Source organism: Podarcis erhardii, assembly GCF_964252035.2.
Source record: "Podarcis erhardii genome assembly, chromosome: 14".
NCBI classification, from domain to species: domain Eukaryota; kingdom Metazoa; phylum Chordata; class Lepidosauria; order Squamata; family Lacertidae; genus Podarcis; species Podarcis erhardii.
The window spans coordinates 46,503,859-46,526,212 of record NC_138503.1 but is presented as its reverse complement, the minus strand read 5'-3'; the positions used below and the strand labels follow the sequence as shown (position 1 = coordinate 46,526,212).

Genomic DNA, 22,354 nt, shown 5'->3' with positions numbered 1-22,354 from the left:
CTCTGCTTGCATCCAGAGACCCAGCGGGAGGATGAAGGGCGCCACAAATGAGTGGGGCTGGTGAAGGGGCTCCTGTGTCCCTCAGCCGCTGCTCAATCTGGCCGACTTGCTGGAGCCGGGCCTGCTTATCAGGTTCACCATGGGGGAAAGGGTTAAATCCAGTATAACAGACAGAAGGGAAATAGAGGAGGGCGTTTTCATGCCAACGGCGTTGTGCAAACACTGCGTAAATCTTGCACGGGTGGAGGGAACAGAATGAGCATCCATCTAGAAGGCTCCCTGCTGCTTTTCAGGTGTCTCTGATATGTTCTTCTCAAGAGTAGGGTGAGGTTCAAGAGTATGCTAACATAACTTAGAGTTCAGCTCCTTCCCGTTAAATTTCTGGCTCCATGCTTATCCCCTTCACCTATGGGAACCCTCAATTCCTGTTTCCCAAAGGTTGTGAGTAGGGATATGATTTGGCTAAATGTATGGGGAGTCAGAGGGACGCGGGTGGCGCTGTGGGTCAAACCACAGAGCCTAGGACTTGCTGATTAGAAGGTTGGCGGTTCGAATGTAGTGAGCTCCTGTTACTCGGTCCGTGCTCCTGCCAACCTAGCAGTTCGAAAGCACGTCAAAGTGCAAGTAGATAAATAGGTACCGCTCCGGCGGGAAGTTAAGCGGTGTTTCCGTGCGCTGCTCTGGTTTGCCACATGCTGGCCACATGACCCAGAAGTTGTACACTGGCTCCCTCGGCCAATAAAGCGAGATGAACGCCGCAACCCCAGAGTCGGTCACGACTGGACGTAATGGCCAGGGGTTCCTTTACCTTTTTATGGGGAGTCAGAGAGTGCTTGTGGGTTTCCTTAAGGCACCCACCAATAATCTGAGTACCATTGTGCCTATTGATGTTGCACTAACGGAGGCCAGTCCTTTGTTGTGTTTCCCTTTTTCCTCCCCCTCCTGGCGGTGAGCCAATGAGTCATTTACTGCGATAACAAAGCTTCAGGTGCTCTTATGATTCAGCAAAATGGCATGCAGAGCTGCGGGCCCCCTGCTGATAAGGAAAAGTTGGGTTTGATTGGGTTTGTTGCCTGTTGTGGGGTGTGGGGAGTGGGGCAACAATATGGGCTGAAAGCAAACAGTGGGGCGGGGGGAATTGGGTGAGCACATTCCAGGGGTCCAAAACCCCAGGTATTCAATTTTCTTTTTTATAAGGGGGGGGGGCAAAAAGAAGAGCATGCAAGGGGGATTCTAAGCCCAATTTCTCAGTGCCTGGTGCCCAGTTTACAGTGGAGTGGTCCAGCCTTTGGGACGGGAAGGACATTGGATTCATTTCGCATTTGAAGGCTGGTTTCCACTCAGGGCCGTCTTTAGCATATGTGGCGCCGGGGTGCAAAGATCCTCCCAGCGCCCCCAAATTTAGGGCGGCCTGGAGGGAGGGAAGTCCGCACTGTGGTGGGGGGCAGGTTCCCCGGGCGGGAAAGGAGCATGCGCATGGCCGGCGCAGCTGACATCCCTGGTGCCAGGGGAGAGGCGTCCATCTGTTGGGCTTGGCCTAAGGCACCGTCACAGCTGTGAAGGGTAGTGACGCCCCCCCGCTGACGCCCCTTGTGCTCCGCAGGAGCTGCCCTGTTGCCCGCTTCTTCCAGCTCCACCGCACATGCCTCCCCGCCACTGCAGATGCTTTCCCCCACCTCCTTCCTCATCCTCCACCCCTGGCCAGGGCTATGCTGGGCCCAGGGGTAACCCGTGAAACGCGGTCCAGGACCGGGCCAGAACCCAAAGGTTTCACTAGGAGTCAGTCCAGCAGGGTCAAGGCAGGACATGAGGCAGGAAACCAGGCAAGGTCACGGTCTCAGGCAGGTTCTGGCAAACAGCAATGTTGCTCCCGCAACCTGGGGCGAGGTCTGACAGCCTTTTATCTTTGTTGGGGTAACATCCGGTCCTGATCCCCCGGCGACTCACCTCCCTGTTTCGCCCAAAGGCAAGCACTCTTCCTGCGAGTACTCAGGTCTCTCCTTCTCTCAGACCTTAGTCGGGAGCTCAGGAGACGTTGAGGGTTACTAGACCCAGGGGCCTCCTCAGCCTCCCCTGACCCAACCAGTAGTGGAGCAGCTGTAAGTGATGGCCCAGCTGAAGGCAATGAGGTCATCCCCGCATCTGGAGCAGGGCAGGCTCAGGCCCCTGACTTGGCCCAGCTGGTGCTTGTTGCAGGGGAACCTGTGCAGACTGGGGCTCTTCAGGATCAGGCCTCAGACTTGGTTCAGATGATGCCTGAGGCAAAGGATCCGGTGCGGACTGAGACTCCTCTGGTTCCGAGTCCGAGCCCAAGTCCCAGGGCATCACAAGGGCTCTGAGCAATGGTTGTGGTGTCCGGGCGCACATTCTAATCATGTAAAAACACCAGGCAGGCCCCACAAATAACCCAGAGATGCATTTTAAATTAAACGACACATTCTACTCATGTCAAAACATGCTGATTCAGGGACCATCCACGGGCCGGACTGAGAAGGCGATTGGGCCGGATTCGGCCCCCGGGCCTTAGGTTGCCTACCCATGCACTAGTTGAACTGCAAAATGTCCCACTTAGATCTCGCCAGCATTCAGAATGCGACTGAATACAGATACATTTCAAATCAGAGGAGACATCGAAACGGTGTGGGGATTTTTTGCACGCACCCCTTCTGCTTTTTCCATGTAAGCTGACATCTGTGGTTTGCCGTGCTCCCTTTAATTCTGGTGGTTTTGTTTTGTTCTTCAGTAGATTTACAAAAAGAAAAACACACACCAAGGTATAAATTAGCCACAGAAAGGGGCAATCTTGTTGTTGTTGTTTACAGTTGTACCTCGGGTTACAGACGCTTCAGGTTACATACGCTTCAGGTTACAGACTCCTCTAATCCAGAAATATTACCTTGGGTTAAGAACTTTGCTTCAGGGTGAGAACAGAAATCGTGCTCCAGCAGCAAGGCAGCAGCAGGAGGCCCCCTGAAGTGGTGCTTCAGGCTAAAAACAGTTTCAGGTTAAGAATGAAGACACAAGACCTACCCACCTTGGAAGAATGGCAGATGCAAGTAATGGACTACATGGAAATGGCAGAAATGACCAGTAGAATTCGAGATCAAGGAGAAGAGCTGGTGGAAGAAGACTGGAAGAAATTTAAAACCTACCTACAAAAACACTGTAAAATTCTTGAATGCTGATGACATTGAAATGAAATGAAGGGGTTCTAGTAAATAAGGTAAAATAAGAGTATAAAAGAAGGGTTAGATATTAAATGAAAATTTTGAGAAATAAACTATGTGAGGGAAAGTAATCAAGGATGAAACTAATAAGAATGAATTTGCTAACCAATTTTAAATTGGAATACAAGAAAGGGAGGTGTGAGGAAGTCAGGAAAATAAGTTCATGAATGTTAATAACTTGAAAAGAGGGTCTTTTTTCTTTTTTGTTTGTTAACTTTTTGATTTCTCTTTTTCATTGTAGGTTGATCGTTTGTATTTTTGTGTTTTGATGTTTTGTTTTTTGTGTGTAATGTTTATCTTTTGTAAAACTTAATAAAGTATCATTTTTTAAAAAAAAAAAGAATGGACCTCCAGAACGAATTAAGTACTTAACCCGAGGTACCACTGTATTTTTAAAAAATCAAGGCTTCTTGCCCTCTGATCTGCTCCCCCTTCTGCCTGCATCTCAGTGATAGTGTCATTGGCAGTTCGGGGTTCTTATCTTGCACTTTCCAGCATAATTTTATTGCTGCTAATTGACTCTTTTGGTAGTCAAGCTAACCCTTGGACTAACTCTTCTCTGCTGCAAGAATGAGCTTGTCTGTGTTTACCTTCTTGCCTTGTGATCAGCTAATTGGCTTCCTTTGATGCTGTGCTAAGCATCTGTGAGCTTGGGATGCTTGGCCTATAGGCCTAGGGAAGGGAGCTATCTGCAAGACTTGGATGCCTGCCACCCGCATCGGCCAGGTGGACCAATGGGAGGTTCTGGCCAAAGAGACATGTGCCAGTTTATGTATGAGTAATGCACTGAGACGCTTGCTAAGGTGCAGATAAGTCACAATAAAGGCTTAGTGTTTTGGCATCCATCCCTAGTCTCTTAACAGCAGCAAGGTTCTGCAAGCCGCCTCTTAAGTTCTCACCTCCTTCTAACGGACCGCTCTGCTGTTTTTGACATCCTTCTTTGGCACCCCTGCACCAAACCATCTGCACAGACCCTCCTCTTTGGGCCAGTGGACCAGGAAACCCGTGTCCGAGACACAAGGAAACCACTTCTCTCCCCTCAACCTGGCAGGGTCCTATCGCATGCACAGCACTGATAGAACATGGTCATGGGCCTCCGAGGACACAAACGCCGTTTGTGGAACAGTACCTTCATTGAAAAACTGAAATGACTTAGAAGTTAAATATAATTAGACATTTTGTGCTTCTGAGTGGGGTAGGGTTGTGGAATATTGATGGTTGCTTCCTGTGTGTGTGTAGATGTGTAGATGTAGGGAAAGATTGAAGGCACAAGGAGAAGGGGACGAGATGGTTAGACAGTGTTCTCGAAGCTACCAGCATGAGTTTGACCAAACTGTGGGAGGCAGTGGAAGACAGAAGTGCCTGGCGTGCGCTCTGGTCCATGGGGTCACAAAGAGTCAGACACGACTAAACGACTAAACAACAACAACAACAATGTATATGTATATACATATACGCACAGTGCTTTTTTCCTTAAAAAATGTTAAGGGTACTCTCATTTTCTTACTCATATTGAAATACTGCCCCCTCAATGAGGCCAAACTTAGATTCACAAAATGTTTAGGGGTATGCGTACCCCAGAAAAAAGAAAGAAAGAAAGAAAGAAAGAAAGAAAGAAAGAAAGAAAGAAAGAAAGAAAGAAAGATGTGGAACCAGAACCAATAAAAGATTTGGGGAAGTGGGGAGGACACCACCAGATGCATACCCTCCAACATTCCTCAGATGAAAATAGGGATATTTCTCACTCTGTCCCCCAACTGAACCTCCCCACCCCCATTTTTGTCTCCTTCACCCACAGAACATTTCCACCACCGCTATATCAATGCGACAAAGCACACAGACCCTCCAGCATCTGAGAAAACCCCTTAATCCTGGATTTATTTTTTTCTTTGGTAGATTTACAAAAAGAAAAACACATACCAAAGAATAAATTAGTCACAGAAAGGGGTAATGCTGTTGTTGTTTTAATAATAATAATAATAATAATAATAATAATAATAATAATAATAATAATAATTCAAGGCTTCTTGCCCCCTGCTCCGCTCCCCCTTTCTTCCCACTCAGGGTGGCTCTGCTTTCTACCTTCATTTCAGAGCTATACAACCAAGGTAATCCCCTGTGTTGCAAAAACAGAAAACTCTGAACAACCGCAAGCAACATGTGGCTAATACTACACTGTTAAGTGATTGCTGATCCATTGCTATTTGAAGTACCTGTAGGGACAACTTATTTGCTGACGAAGAATCAGTTCGTTATCCGGAAAAACTATTCGGCGCCCCTATCACCGCACATCTGGAAGATTTTGACTCTTGAAATGCACTTTGCCTTCATTTCAGTGTTCTTTGATATTGACTGACGCTTTCCAGTTCGGTTCATGGAACATTTGTTTGGTTCCTATTATTTGTGACTTGATGCAAGGATTATATATATTCTGCTTATGAATGGTGGAACAATATAATGTTATAAATATTTTGTTAGCACATTATTAGCCACGTGGTGCTTGTAGATGCATCTCAGAGCTGGCGACTCACACAGCGGCGGCAGCATCGCCTACTCCTTGCTTGCTCTGCAGCAGCCACTATGCGCTGCCCAATGAAGGGACACGGAGCGTATGCAGAAGAAATAATAATAATAATAATAATAATAATAATTTATTACTTATACCTCGCACATCTGGCCAGGTCTCCCCAGCCACTCTGGGCAGCTCCCAACAGAATATTAAAAACACGATAAAACATCAAACATTAAAATCTTCCCTGATACAGGGCTGCCTTCAGATATCTTCTAAAAGTCAGATAGTTGTCTATTTCCTTGACATCTGACTGGAGGGCGTTCCACAGGGCAGGCACCACTACCGAGAAGGCCCTCTGCCTGGTTCCCTGTAGCCTTGCTTCCTGCAGTGAGGGAACCGCCAGAAGGCCCTTGGTGGTGGACCTCAGTGTCTGGGCTGAACGATGGGGGTGGAGACGCTCCTTCAGATATACTGGGCCGAGGCCGTTTAGGGCTTTAATGGTCAGCACCAACACTTTGAATTGTGCTCGGAAACGTAATGGGAGCCAATGAAGGTCCTTCAGGACTGGTGTTATGTGGTCTCGGCAGCCACTCCCAGTCACCAGTCTAGCTGCCGCATTCTGGATTAGTTGTAGTTTCCGGATCACCTTCAAAGGTAGCCCCACGTAGAGCGCATTGCAGTAGTCCAAGCGGGAGATAACCAGAGCATGCACCACTCTGGTGAGACAGTCCACGGGCAGGTAGGGTCTCAGCCTGAGTACCAGGTGGAGCTGGTAGACACCTGGTCACAGAATTGACCTGCGCCTCCATGGACAGCTGTGAGTCCAAAATGACTCCCAGGCTGCGTACCTGGTCCTTCAGGGGCACAGTTACCCCATTCAGGACCAGGGAGTCTTCCATACCCACCTGCAAAGGAAGAGGGGACTTTGAGCTCATTTAGCATCCTGCTTCCTGTTACACCAGTCCTAAGTCCCGCACTTGGATCCAAGAAGCTGCTTAGGGGGTGATTCTCCATCAGGACTTTCTTTCTTGTCTTATTTGGAGCCAACTGCTACGCAAGCCATGCTACCAAAACAATACTCAAATCGAAACACAGAAGCTTGTTTCTGTTAACAGCAGCAGTTTGGCTGTGGCCTGGGAGAAGGGAAATGTCTAAGGAGGGAGGGTGACCGTCAAAGTGGTTTTCATCTAGTCTGGCATCCTCTTCCCCCACAGCGGCCTGCCAGATGCCGCCAAAGCTCATGAGGAGAGGCGTATCACATGTTGTGACCACAACCAGGGCATGGTCAGGAGACAAAGGGCACCACCTCCGCTCTAATGTTTTCAGCGTCCTCCTACAATTTAGGATTAAAAGAGCACCGCATTTCATTCTTCTGAAAAGCAAAACGTGAAGCTAGCTAACGCGCCGGTTTTGCTCAAGACCGATTAGCAAACTGCCAGGGCTTCAAGGCTAGTTGGCCGCTGTTTGCACCTCGACTGTTGGACAGTTAAACGCAAAGCCAGCTCTCAGACCCTCCAAGTGCCCCTGTTTTCCAGGGACATCCCTCAGCCTGATCTTTTATTTCCCTTCCCTTCCCTCCCCCTCCCCTTTTATGAAGATCACCTGCTCTGAGACCCCACAGCAAATTCTCCCCGGTCTCCTCACTGGCCCAAGTAGGACCAATTCAGCCAGCTAGCCCTGGGGATTATCTAATGTTTATTTCCCCTAAATTGATTTTTGAATTTTATTGTTATTCATGTTTTTATACTGTATTTTATGCTGCTTTTATAATTGTTTGAAATTTGTTGTTAGCTGCCCTGAGCCCGGTTTTTGAACCGGGAAGGGCAGGGTATAAATAAAAAAATATTATTGTTGTTGTTGTTGTTGTTGTTGTTGTTATTTAGATAAGCTGTCCTGGTTTCTGATTCAATCCTGGAATGTCCCACTTTTCCTTAAGACATCTCTATTTTCATCAGAGAAATGTTGGAGGGTATGAGCTCTCAAATGGAGAGCAAGAGAGATTTCTATATTAAAAGAAATTTAACTTGGAAAGACTCATTCATTGTTGGATCCCAGCCAGTCAGGGATCCTGCTGTGAATGTGATGTTGTGACAGATTACTGCTGAGGTAGTGCAGTGCAGTGGTCAGAGTGCTGAAAAGCTGCAGGTTCAAATTCCCCCTCAGCCATGAACATCCTTGGCTGACACTGAGCCCAGACACTCTCATTGTCAGATAAACCTACCTCACAGGGTTGCCGTGAGGTGAAAGGGGGCAGGAGAACCATGCAGATTTCTCTTCGGATGAAGGTTATCTATTAAATTATCCATGCCAATCAGACCAAGTTGCAAGCATTTCACACACACTCACACACACACACACACACACACACACACATACAGTGGTACTTCTGGTTAAGTACTTAATTCGTTCCGGAGGTCTGTACTTAACCTGAAACTGTTCTTAACCTGAAGCACCACTTTAGCTAATGGGGCCTCCTGCTGCCGCCGCGCCGCCAGAGCCCAATTTCTGTTCTCATCCTGAAGCAAAGTTCTTAACCTGAGGTAATATTTCTGGGTTAGAGGAGTCTGTAACCTGAAGCGTATGTAACCCGAGGTACCACTGTACTGTGTGTGTTTCCTGTTTTTGAGCACTGGGGGGGCACTTCCCTTTAAAACACTGAGCACTGAGGCACATCAGCACCTGCGTTTTAAAAATGCACACAAATTCACACCTTTTTGTACAATTTTGACCCGTGCTAGGGGAAAAAACATGACCCCAGATGTGGGCATTTTTTGAGGCGTGAGAAAAACACGAGCTCAACAGAGCAAGTCCTAACTGGTTTCAGCACTAATATAGAGGAAATGAAACAAGTTTTATTAAGCAAAGGTCGGGTGTGTGTGTGTGTGTGTGTGTGTGTGTGTGTGTGTGGATGGGTACGGGAATTCGGAACCGTGTGGAGCAGAAGGGGACCTGTGAGCCTGGCAAATGCCAAAAGCAGCTGAATCATGCATCTTTCGTTTTACTGATGATGGTGGCGATGCTTTCAGGTGACACCATGGACCCAGGAGTCCTGGCTGGGAAGAGCTACCTGGACCTCTTGTTCAGTGACATCGACATTCCGGTTCTGTATAAGGAGGTAGTGGAAACAGGTGAGTCCCCCCCCCGCCCCCCGGGCGTTGTGAAGAATAATCCCCTGCTCGTTTTGTTTTCTCATCTATCTGACGCCCCATAATTTTTTTATTGTGAAAGCTGCAAAAGACACGTCAAGAGTCAGATAACCAAAGGGACAAGATGAAAGCCCAGAAACAATGGAAGAGGCATTTCCAGGGCAGTTCTGCCTGTCTGCATCTAGGAAATATAGCCAGGTTAGCTGACTTGGGGTACATTGCAGCTGCTGCCCACATAAATACTCATCCTTGCTTTCACAGTCCTCCTCCACTGACCAGTCTTCTTCATCCTCTATTTTGGACTGGTCAATGGCTGACAAAGGGCTGCACAGGAAGTACCGTTCTTTCCTGTGTATAACACGCCCCTGATTATAAGACGCCCCCTATTTTGGGGGACTCAAAATTAAGAAAATGGGGAGAGATTGCCCAGAATTGCTGAGCATTTTTGGGGAGGGGAATCGCTCACCCATCTGACCAACGCTGACAATAACACACGTCGCAGAGGCCAAAAATCACCTGCCCGCTCGCTGCCAGCAGCCGCCAGTCGCCCACCCAATTGCCGCAACGACAGCCAATCAACAGCAGCCCTTGCCGCAGTCACCAATCACCAGAGCAATAGCGGCTGACAATCTCCTACTCGCGGCAGCAACCAACCACCCGTCACCACACTGAACTACCCACGTATAAGACGACCCCAATTTTTAAACATTATTTTTGCAGGGAAAAGCCTCATCTTATACTCGGAAAAGTATGGTACTTTCCGGGAGCCAGAAATCCAAAGCATTCTCTGAGGGCAACCTCTGGCCAAATCAGATATTTTTGAGCTGGTTTTTCCACCTGGCTTCTTAAAGAAAAAAAAAGGAATAAGCAAACAACAACAAAGACTTTAAAGTGAAATTACGAGAGCGATGGTAGGAACAGGGTGGAAGAGGGGTGTTGAAGGTGTATTTAAACCTCTGCCTTTGACCCATTTTCCTAAATGCCCCTCCAAAAGCAGCAATGGGTCGAGAAAACAGTGGGGGTTAAGCAGGTACTCTTCCAACAGGGATGGATGAGAAATTCGGTTCAGCTTAAAGCGACCCAATTTGCATTTTCCGAGATGTTCTGCAAACTGAAACACAGCCAGCCTTTGAAACTTTAACTTCTCTGAATTTTGCAATGCAGTTGTCCAGCCAAGAAATATATATTAAAATGCATATACAAGGGTATGGTGTGTGCAACAATACATATACTAATGAATGTTACGTACAGAAATGCATTATATCAGGGGGGAATCCTTTGCAGAAATGTGTATATTCAGGGAAATTACATACCAAAGTGTGCCTATTAGGTGAAATTTGCCCCTGCATGCAAGACAGCCCACCTGTCAATTGTGTGATGTTCTAGTGGCATCTGTGATTGGCAGGTGAGTTGCCCCGCCCACTTTTCCATGCTGACCCACAGGGTGTTGCCAGATAAAGATCTGGTCCTGGGAGCCCAAAAAGTTTCTGATTTCTATGGGCTCTGCAGATATTTAAGGTGTTTCTGCGGTTGATGTTTTGAGTAGTAAGATAGAAGTTGCATAGATGTTTTTGTGCACTATTAATGCCTCTTTCGTTTTATTTTTTTAACTCTAGAACCTGACGACCAGGAAAACAACCCTGATGTCTTTTACACAGTGGAAAGTAATGAGAGTGGAGAACAAGTCTGCCTGTGTGCGGACACTGGAGAGGCCTATGATAAAATAGGTAGGAAGATGGAACGTCGAGGGTGGAGAGGAGCTTGTTTCTTTGTTCGTTAGATATTGTTAAATTTGTATACCTCCCTATACCCCAAAGTCTCAGGGTGGTTCACAACATAAAATCACAATGAATGAATGAATCTTTATTTGCATCAGCCATCGGCCATAGCAATAAAACAACAATACGATATACAAAGAATAAAAATAAAAAGTCAATTATATAAAATACATTTTAGGGTTTTGAATCAATAGTCAAATTGTGGATCTTATTCTAACTGCCCCAGCTAAAAACCTTTCAACCTTTGCTGTCGCTTGCTCATCTTGATCTGCCAAGAGGAAGGACACTGTGGCAGTGGCTGGGCAACCCCCAATGGACAATAAAGGAGGGGTGATAACCTCATTCCCCAGTCTTTATAAAGAGTGCAAGCCAGAAGGGCATGTGCCACTGATTCGGTACTGCCATCTCCACAGGGACATAGGTTTATTCGTGTGGAATCTGTTGGAATCGTCCCTCAAGTACAGCTGAGGGCAATACATTCAATCTTGCAAAAGTAAAAGCGCATCTATATTTCAGAATCGCTGCATAAAATCACAAAATACATAGTAAAGAAAAAGACAAGAGGGGTCAGCAAACTTTTTCAGCCGGGGGCCAGTCCACTGTCCCTCAGACCTTGTGGGGGGGCAGACTATATTTTTTTTTGGGGGGGGGAATTCCTATGCCCCACAAATAACCCAGAGATGCATTTTAAATAAAAGGACACATTCTACTCATGTAAAAACACACTGATTCCCGGACCGTCCGCGGGCTGAATTGAGAAGGCGATTGGGCCGGATCCGGCCCCAGGACCTTAGTTTGCCTACCCATGGACAAGACCTTCTCCTTTTAGATCTTCTCATTAGGATGTCTTGCAGTCAAAAACTTCGAAAATGGTGGTGTAGTTTTTAATAAACAAACAAACAATGCAAATATTACGGTTGCACAAACTACTTTCCTCTGACCCAGGGATCACCCGCCACAGATTTGGGCTCAAAGGTTTCAAGTTGAATAAGAGTAAGACTAAGATGATTATTAAAAATATGGAGCAAGATAAGGTTACAACACTGCAACAACAAACTGAAATTGAGGTTGTCAAAAAGATAAAATATTTAGGTATCTGGATTACCAACAAAAACATCGACCTATACCAAAATAACTATGTACCGGTGTGGAATAAAATTAAAAAAGATCTGACGCTCTGGACCAGGATGAAACTATCATTCTGGGGAAGAATCTCCATGGTGAAGATGATGCTGCTACCCAGGTTGTTGTTCCTGTTCCAAACACTGCCCATTTTAAAAGGAACAAAGGACTTCAAAGAATGGCAAAAAACGATTTCTAGATATGTCTGGGAGGGGAAGAAACCAAGAATTAAATTTAAGTTGTTAACAGACGTAACAGAAAGAGGGGGCTTTGCCTTACCAGACATGAGACTTTATTACGAAGCATCATGTCTGTGTTGGTTAAAAGAATGGGTAAAGTTAGAGAACAAAGAGTTATTAGATTTGGAGGGGTACAACAACAGGTTTGGGTGGCACGCGTACTTATGGAAGGATAAAAAGAGAGTGCATAGGGGATTTGGTAGCCACATTTTTAAAGGACCATTAATAGAGGTTTGGGACAGATATAAAAATATATTAGAACCAAGAACACCACACTGGTTGTCCCCACAGGAGATGATAGGTGTAAAAAAAGTTAACATGAAGGAAAAATGGGGGAAGTATGAAGATATGGTTGTTTATGAAGGAGGGAAGTGGAAAGTTAAACCATACGACCAGGTCAAAATGCTCACACAAGGTTGGCTGCATTACTTCCAGATAAATGAGATGTTTAAAACAGAGGTGAAGGAAAGAGGATACGTAGAAAAAGAATCAATATTCCAAAAAGAGATAATAAATAGTGATTACAAAAACCTCTCCAAAATGTATAAACTACTGCTGGAGTGGAATACGAAGGATGAGGAAGTGAAGTCAGTGATGGTACAATGGGCGAGGGATTTAAGGTATAACATCCAAATGGAAGATTGGGAAAAGCTGTGGAGAGTGAATATAAAGTTTACAGCCTGTACACTACTAAAAGAAAATGTAATGAAGATGCAATACAGGTGGTATATGACTCCTGTAAAATTAGCTAAGATGTATAAGATAGACAATAAGTGTTGGAAGTGTAAACTTATGGAGGGGACGTTTTATCATCAATGGTGGGAGTGCAAGAAAGTTAAAAGCTTCTGGGAGGACGTATATAATGAACTGAAAAAGATGTTAGGTTACACTTTTGTAAAAAAACCAGAAGCTTTTCTACTTTGTATTATGGGAAAGGACATCAGGAGAAAGGACTGTAAACTATTCCAGTACGCGGTCACAGCAGCCAGAATTGTGATAGCCCAGAGGTGGAAGCAGGAAGAAATGCCAACAGTTGCAGAGTGGAGAGCAAAACTGACAGAGTATGCTGAGTTGGATAAATTGACAGGGAAATTAAGATACCTAAAAGACCAAAAGTTTATTGAAGATTGGGGGAAATTTGTGGGTTATCTGGAGAATAAATGTTTTGTAAATACAACGCTAGTGGGTTTTAAAGAGGCACTGTAAAGAACTAACAAGTATTGTTCAAATCGAAATAATGTATAAAGGGAGATATGTATGGCAATATGTAAGGATGGAATGTGTTTCAAAGACTCAAATTCGAAGGAATGTCAACGTCGCTGAAGGAAGTCAAAAATGAATGGAAAGTTCTGTATTTCGGATATATTGTATTTAGAATGAAATTAATAAAAAACTGAAAATTGAAAAAAAAAAACAAAAAACAAAAAACAAATCTTTCAGGGGGAAGACCTGGTGTGTATTTGGGGTTTAGCCTTAATTGAACCATAGGGTCAGAGGACAGAGAGGCCGCTGACCAAGAGCGGCTGGTGGCAGGGTTTAATCCTGCAGGGCTCTTCCTTCGCAAGCGTCTTCCCTGCAAAGAGGTCAGAAAGGAGCTGAGATTTTATTGACTGCATCACTGCATTGGTACTCCACATCTCAAACACAGCTCAAACCTTCTTTTGGGAAGACAGAGCCAATTCGGCAGGCCTCTCCTAAATATAAAGGTAAAGGTAAAGGGACCCCTGACCATTAGGTCCAGTCGTGACCGACTCTGGGGTTGTGGCGCTCATCTCGCTTTATTGGCCGAGGGAGCCAGCGTACAGCTTCTGGGTCATTTACCTTCCCGCCAGAGCGATACCTATTTATCTACTTGCACTTTGATGTGCTTTCGAACTGCTAGGTTGCCAGGAGCAGGGACCGAGCAACGGGAGCTCACCCCATCGCGGGGATTCGAACCGCTGACCTTCTGATCGACAAACCCTAGGCTCAGTGGTTTAACCCACAGCGCCACAGCTGTCAGCTTTTCCCTTTTATTGCGAGGAATCCTATTCGGAATAAGGGAATTTCCCTTTAAAAAAGGGGAAAGTTAGACAGCTATGCTCCTAAACCTTTTCACTGCTTTTTCTTTCTTTTCCCACTTGACCTCTTCTTCTTCCTCAGCAATGGCTGCTTCTCCTTTTGCCTGACAGACCCAGAATGCTCTGAGCCCCCCAGTGCAACCCATGACGCTCTGGGACTGTCTCTACCCAGCTTGGGTGGCACCCTGTCCATCCCCTTATCAGGGCTTCAGCTGAATCTAATGCACAACCTTAGTCGATATGTTTTGTCCCTTCTTTTTTTAAAAAAAACAAACACAAAACAAAACCTTACTTTTCTGCATTTGCAACTCAAGCAGTGTACAGAAGCCTCAGGTCTGATTGGATGAGCTGCTCTTACATCACAGAAGGGTCTCTGGTGCCCTCCAGGTTTTGTTGGACTATAACACCATCCCTGCTCCCAGCACCCCTGATGCTTGGCCATGCTTGCTGAGGTAAATGTCCAGGGATCCTGGGAGTTGTAGTTCAGCAGCACCCAGAGGGCTAAAGCTTCCCTACATCTGCAGGGAAGATTCAAGCTTTTATTTGTGGAAAAATTCACCTGTACAGCTTCTCACTTTGCATTCTTTCCCTCTCTCTTTTTTTTTTTTTTTTAAAAAAAACAATTTAGCTTCCTTGGTTGAATACGTCCTAAAAGACCAGCAAGAAAAACCTGAGGAAGATCTGTTCGGTAAGATTCTTATGTGCCCCCCTCCCCTTCCAGAAAAGCATTGCTCATGCAGCGGCGTAGCGTGGGTTGTCAGCACCCGGGGCAAGGCAAGTAATTTGGGCCCCCTAACCCGTGGATTTGCACCCCCTAACCCTAACCCCCAGATGTTGCGCCCGGTGCGGCCGCCCCCCCCTGCACCCCCCACGCTACGCCACTGCCCTCATGGCAGTCAGTGTGGTGTAGTGGTTAAGAGCGGTGGACTCGTAATCTGGTGAACCGGGTTCGCTTCCCTGCTCCTCCACTTGCAGCTGCTGGTGACCCTGGGCTAGTTACACTTCTCTGAAGTCTCTCAGCCCCACTCACCTCACAGAGTGTTTGTTGTGGGGGAGGAAGGGAAAGGAGATTGTTAGCCACTTTGAGACTCCTTAACGGGAGTGAAAGGCGGGATATCAAATCTCTTCTTCTTCTTCAGTCTATCTCACAACAGACTTCAGTACGTATAGCCTCTAAAGGTCTTGATGCAGCCTTGTCTAATCGTGAATAAACAGCCTGTTCTTCCCTTTCTTATTTCAAACCAAACAGGAAACCTGGTTCTAGATGAGGCAGCGGCTGAAACCCCGGGGGAGGCCAAGAAACGGGGTGAGCAGGAGGTGAATCGGTGGGGTTCGCGCGGCAGCAAAGGGCGGAACATCTTGCAGTTCCTTGTTTATTTTAGGCTTTTATTTTAGGCATTTATAACCAGCCTTATGTAAATAGCCTCAAGGCAGCTTACAAAAGAGAATGTATGAAAACGCATGAAAGCAACCTGTTATAACAGGAGATGAAAATAATAATAATAATAATAATAATAATAATAATAATAATTTATTCTTTGTACCTCACCCATCTGGCTGGGTTTCCCCAGCCACTCTGGGCGGCTTCCAACAAAAGACCGAAAATACACTAAGATGTCCCACATTAAAAACTTCCTTGAACCTCACAATAGTTATTTTTAAAGCAGGTGTAAGGAACCTTTGACCTTCAAGCTGTTTGCTTACAGTGGTGCCTCGCAAGATGAAAAGAATCCGTTCCTCGAGTCTCTTCATCTAGCGCTTTTTTCGTCTTGCGAAGCAAGCCCATTGACGGCTTAGCGGATTAGCGCTATTAGCGGTTTAGCGGCTTTTAGCGGCTTTTAGCAGCTTTTAGCGGCTTTTAGCGGCTTATCGGATAAGCAGCTTAGCGGCTTAGAAAGAGGGGGGGAAAGGGGGGGAAACCGCAGGAAACCATAGGAAATTCGTTTTGCGAAGCACCTCCAAAACGGAAAACTCTTTCGTCTAGCGAGTTTTCCGTCTTGCGAGGCATTCGTCTTGCAGGGCACCACTGTATTTCATAAGTCTCTAGGGGAAAGGAAGGGCTCTCAGAATCTGTCTTGGCATCAATCCCCACCTAATAGGAACGTAATTTAAAATCACACAGAAATCTGCAAATATCAGGGATTCTCCCAGCTGTGTGGCTAATTCCATCCCTGACGTTCTGGCAGAGAGGAGTCATGCCTGCTGAAGTAATTGTTCAAGGCGCTGTGCCTTCATCTTCCTTTCTTTCCACCCCCAGGCAGCTGCTCTGATGCTCCAGAGCCCAAACGCAGGAAACTCGGTGAGTTGTGGGTTGTGTCGATAGCTGGGCTCCGCAGCGAGATAGATGCGCCTAGCCGGGGCAGCGTAAAACAGCCTTCTTCTTCATTGGATGTGCACAGTGGAACTTGCCTCTCCAAATCTACATCCTCTCTGCAAAGAAACCCACACCCGATGTTCTTATCTCGTTTTCCTGTTGCAATTTTCCTACTTGCAAATGGCGGGTGACTAAGTCGTGGGATAGGAGAGCTGAAAATAATGCCAATATTGGTAAAGGGAAAAGGGAAAGGACCCCTGGACAGTTAAGTCCAGTCAAAGGCGGCTATGCAGTTGCGGCGCTCATCTCGCTTTCAGGCTGAGGGAGCCGGCGTTTGTCCACAGACAGCTTTCTGGGTCATGTGGCCAGCATGACTAAAATGCTTCTGGAGCAATGGAACACCAGAGTGCATGGAAACGCTGTTTACCTTCCAGCCACAGTGGTACCTATTTATCTACTTGCACTGGCGTGCTTTCGAACGGCTAGGTTGGCAGGAGCTGGGACAGAGCTCACTCCATCACGGGGATTCGAACCGCCAACCTTCTGATCTGCAAGCCCAAGAGGCTCAGTGGTTTAGACCACAGCGCCACCTGCGTCCCTTTAATGCCCATATATTTCACATCTGACAACCAATGCACCCCTTTGGTTTCAGATAGTACACGGGTAAATGAGTCTGAAAAGCCTGGGACACATTTTCAAGGCCCTTCAGCCGCTATGGTGGCTCTTTAACAAAAGTCATATATTGAGTGTTAACTCTGGAAGTGTGTACTCGATTCTGATCAAACTGAGCTTCCTGATGCATATTGCGCTCATGTACACGATTGTGCATAAGCATGCATAAGTGGCGGGGGGGAGATGCCTGTATTGTCGTAAACTGTCTGTGACACATTTTTATGATACAGTGGTATACAGTGGTGCCTCGCAAGACGAAATTAATCCGTTCCATGAGGCTCTTCGTATAGCGGTTTTTTTGTGTTGCAAAGCAAGCCCATTGACAGCTTAGTGGATTAGCGCTATTAGCGGTTTAGCGGCTTTTAGCGATCAGCTGTTAAGCGGCTTATCAGCGGATCAGCTGATAAGTGGCTTAGTGGCTTAGGAAAAGGGGGGGAAAGGGGGGAAAAACCGCAGGAACTCGCAAGACATTTTCGTCTTGTGAAGCAAGCCCATAGGGAAATTCGTTTTGCGAAGCGCCTCCAAAACGGAAAACCCTTTCGTCTAGCGGGTTTTCCGTCTTGCAAGGCGTTCGTCTTGCGGGGCACCACTGTATAAACATTTTTTAAAATAAATAAATAAGCCATTCCTGAGCCTGATAGTAGCCTGGAGATGAAGTCGCACCAAAACTGCCTCCCCGTGACATCGCTCTGCTTTTGCTTCCTCGCTCAGGGCATCCACCGGCACTCTGCGTTGTCGGCCGCAATTGCATGACCATCCCTCTGAGCTGCTCCCCGGCCGACACCCTCTCGTCGCCCGACTTCCACATGGAGTTTTCGGTGACCACCATCAGCCCTGCCTTCGGTATGAGAAGCGGTACTTGCGGGTTTGTGTTCTGCACCCTTTGAGATTATCAGTACAGTGGTACCTCGGGTTAAGAACTTAATTCGTTCTGGAGGTCCATTCTTAACCTGAAAGTGTTCTTAACCTGAGGTACCACTTTAGCTAATGGGGCCTCCCGCCACCGCCGCGCGATTTCTGTTCTTATCCTGAAGCAAAGTTCTTAACCCGAGGTACTATTTCTGGGTTAGTCTGTAACCTGAAGCGTCTGTAACCTGAAGCATCTGTAACCCAAGGTACCACTGTACAGTGGTATCTTGGTTCTCAAACGCCTTAGTACTCAAACAACTTGGAACCCAAACACTGCAAACCCGGAAGTAAGTGTTTCAGTTTGCAGACTTTTTTTGGAAGCCGAACATGCTCCGTTTTAAGTGTTACGCTTCCAATTTGAGTGCCACACTTCCAATTTGAGTGTTACTCTGAGGTCTGTCTATTTTTGCTGTTTATTTTGCATTTTTGTTCTTGCGGCTCTTTTTTGGTGACTGTGTGGAACCCAGTTCAGCTGCTGCTTGATTGATTGTGCGGCTGCAGTACATTGTTTATTGCTTTCATTTTAAGGATCAATGGTAAAATTCGTGTTAAATTTGTTTTTAAAAGTCTGGAACGGATGAACCCATTTTGCATTGCTTTCTATGGGAAAGCGCGGCTTAGGTTTTGGAACGCTTGGGTTTTGGAACAGACTTCCGGAATGGATTACGTTTGAGAACCAAGGTACCACTGTATTTTAAAAAAGAAACCCACAACTGCGTAAGACATGCCAAAAATAATCGAAAGCAACAATAAGCTCAAAAGGCAACCAAACACACATATCAGCGTTTTACGTGCCTGGGCAGGCTTGCCTAAACAAAGCTGTTTTTAGAAGGCAGGGAGTTGCATCATGCAGTTGCAGCCATGCTAAAAAAAAAAAAAAATCTTGCAAATGTGGAACGAAGAATATGTGGCATTTCTAACAGTTCCAGTTCTGCAGATTGAAGTGGTTGAGTGGGTATATATTGGGTAAGGTGCTCTATAGCAGTGTTCCCCAACCTTGGGCCTCCAGCTGTTTTTGGACTACAACTCCCATCATCCCTCGCTAGCAAGACCAGTGGTCAAGGATGATGGGAATTGTAGTCCAAAAACAGCTGGAGGCCCAAGGTTGGGGAACACTGCTCTATAGTAAATAAGAACTACAGATTCCTATGGAGAAATCCTCACTGATACAGGATGTAAGTAAGGAGCAAAACACAGCCTTGTGTTCATCTGGATGTTTTTTTCTAGGTGTTTGATGGGGAATTTGATGGTTTTGATGGATGTTTGATGGGGAATTTGTGCAGCTGGAAAAAAAACCTGCTTAACAAAAACCCTGATGACTTAGGGTGATGTGTGTATATTTTACATGGCAATAAGCATCTCTCTTGCATTCTGCAGCCTCCCCAGATGCCTTCATCTCCTGATTTATAAAATTTCCATGGGCGGAGTTACATCATTGCTTCTTCCCCTGGGCTTTAACGGAAGTGCGGGAAGCCAGGGAGGCTGACTACCGAGTGCCTAAACCGGTGCACTCACTGACCTTGTTTTTAAGGAAGGCCCTTTCATTTTAACTTAAATCAGCAGTTCTCAACCTGTGGGTCCCCAGATGTTGTTGGACTATAACTCCCATCATCCCTGAGCTCTGGCCTTGCTAGCTAGGGGTGGTGGGAGTTGTAATTCAACAACATTTGGGGACCCACAGGTTGAGAAAGGCTGACTTAAATATATATATAACTTTTCCGTTGATGGTGTCTTGGGGCTTTCTGGAAGTGTGGGCACCCAGGGAGGCTGCAGGGTGCAGGCCACCAGAGAGATTATCTGCAGAATGGGGGGGGTGACTCTCCCAGACATCCCTTGGCCACCTCAAAAGTAAGGTAAGCGGCACAAGAAAAACTTGGCACTCCCATCTCTGGGGATTTCACTGAGATTTCCTCTCCCTTCTGATCCTTTTCTGAATGCAGTTTCTGTCCCCGTTAAGTATGGAGGTGTTTTTGGCATGGCACGGATTTCGTCACAGCATGCTGAAGCTGTGCATGGACCTGTGGAAGCGTTTGGAAACGGGAGTTCCAGCATCAGTTTGGGATTAGAGTTCCAGCGTTGTGTAAGGGGTGGGGGGAGGGGAGGGGGAGGGGGAAACTTTGCTTGGAGAGCTGGTCCCTGTTGGCACCAGCCCAAGCGTGTGTTATCTGGATAGCGAGAACAAATATCCAAGTGAGGCCAATGCAGAAGCGTAACGGCTGCAGGAGATCAGGTTGCGTAGGAAGCTGCCTTCTCTGGAATCAGAGAATGTAGCTCAGTGTCAGATACACTTGGCCTGAAAGCGAGATGAGCACCACAACCCCATAGCTGCTGAAATATACTCGGAGTTGAGTGTGAATTTTTCATGCTCTTTATAGTAGCAATGAATGAAACTTTCCCCAAAACATCTAGTTATATATACATTATTTGCACAAAGGGCCCTGCGTGATTGGCTAATTCTGGGCTGCTCCTGCAGGCCAATCAGGTTATGGATTCACCTCCTCCAGAAGCCTGATTGGCTGCTCCTGCAGGCCAATCAGGTTGCTGACTAACTTCATCCAGGAGCCTGATTGGCTGCTCTTGCAGGCCAATCAGGTCGCTGATTCACTTCCACCTGGAGCTGGATTGGCTGGCTCCTGTGGACCAATCAGACTGCTGCATTCTGGATCCTATTGTTCTAGGATTCAGTTCAGTGCATAACAGTTGCCTTTGACTGGACCTAACCGTCCAGGGTCCTTTACCTTTCTACCTTTACACTCTCCAGCAACTGCTGTGCAGAGGCAGATATCATAAACTACCTTTTTTGTTCATTCGCAAAGCACTTAAGAGCTCTACCTAAAAAGAGCCGTGCAGGATCGGATTCTAGTCCAAACAGTCTGTTTGCACAGTGGCCAACCAGGTGTCCCAGTGGGAAGCTGGGAAGCAGAATCCGAGCACAACTGTGATTTCCAGTAACTGGTCTTCAGAGCAATAACTGCCTTTAACAGTGGAGGGAGGAGGCGTACAGGTGGAAGTTGAAAAATTAGAATATTGTGGAAAAGTTCCTTCCCCAAGATTGTGCTTCCTACTGAACCAGGCTCAGGAACCCATTGCAGGTGTTCTGGATTGAATAGCTACTGCACCTTTAATCAATATTCTAATTTTCTGAGATTGTTAATTTGGGGTTTTCATCAGCTGTACGCCATAATCATCACAATTATAACAATAGCTTGACATATCTCGCTTTGCATGTCATGAGTCTATCTCATATATTAGTTTCACCTTTTAAGTTGAATTACTGAAATAAATGAATTTTTCCACGATATTCAAATTTTTCGAGTTTCACCTGTATCTTTGTGGTGGGGCATTAAGAGTGTTTAAGCTCAAGGAGTGGTTTTGGAATGGTATTGGAACACTAGTTTTTGGGATGCGCGCCGCGGCAGCCCGGAAGTAACGGAGCGCATTACTTCCAGGTTTTGCCGCTCGCACATGCGCAGACAGTCAAAATGATGTCACGCACATTCGCAGAAGCGGCAAATCGCAGCACGTGCAGACGCGGGTTGCGCTCGCTTTAGGATGCGAATGGGGCTCCAGAACGGATCCCGTTCACATCCAGGGGTACCATTGTATGAGAGGAGCAGCCCTCATACAGACATCATGTCTCATCGCAAGACAGAGCAGAAAGAAAAAGTACAATAAAAAGTACAATAATACCAGAGACGGAAGTCACACAGACTGGCTTCCTTTCTCACAGAACAGAAAATAAACAAGAATCAGATGGTCCTTGCAATGGGAGGAGTGAAATGCAAACAAAAACCACATGCCTCCTCGCTTGCTCCTCTGGAAAAGCAGAACCTCAGATCACCCTGGCACCTTCAAGTAAGGTATCTCAGGGCACCAAGGATGTTTAGAAGTGTTTTGTCTTCAATCTGGTGGACTTCTACTTTTCACCTAGCTGCTTTTTTATTTATGTAAATGATTTTTCTCCCCATCTCTGGGTCCGAAGTCTGCTACCCGCAAACAATGTCAGGCAATAAAGCAGCCCGTTAACGCGATAACTCGATAGCTCGAGAAAACAAACAAAGCAATGGGCAGCATCAGAGAAAGCAGGAATTGAAATCCTGCTGAAACTACGTGGGGCTGGATGTTATCATTCAGCTTAGGGTTGGTGGCAAGAGTTAGACTCAGAGGCTCATAGAACTGTAGGTTGGTGGTATTTAACACTAGTCAGATTAAGTCAGATGAACAAGGACTATTTGGTGTTATGTTGGAGGGGATGCCAGGAAACAGGGAATTATATTCACATGTGGTGGTGGTGTAAATATGTACATTTTTATTTTTTAATTTTTTTGGCAAAGAGGGTTTAAGGAGATAACAGAAATCACTGGGTTAAAGCTGA

At 46.2% G+C, this 22,354-nt stretch overlaps 1 protein-coding gene across 3 annotated transcripts in view; it reads left to right on the top strand.

Moving 5' to 3' along the window:
- The window catches only part of CIITA (class II major histocompatibility complex transactivator), a 51,817-nt gene that overhangs the window by 5,632 nt on the left and 23,831 nt on the right, over positions 1 to 22,354 (top strand). For all 3 annotated transcript variants that reach the window (XM_081839566.1, XM_081839568.1, XM_081839567.1), the window contains exons 2-7: positions 8,766 to 8,867; positions 10,502 to 10,612; positions 14,713 to 14,772; positions 15,334 to 15,390; positions 16,342 to 16,383; positions 17,782 to 17,913. In XM_081839566.1, coding sequence (XP_081695692.1) covers positions 8,766 to 8,867; positions 10,502 to 10,612; positions 14,713 to 14,772; positions 15,334 to 15,390; positions 16,342 to 16,383; positions 17,782 to 17,913 — 504 coding nt within the window. The remainder of the gene's footprint in view (positions 1 to 8,765; positions 8,868 to 10,501; positions 10,613 to 14,712; positions 14,773 to 15,333; positions 15,391 to 16,341; positions 16,384 to 17,781; positions 17,914 to 22,354) is intronic.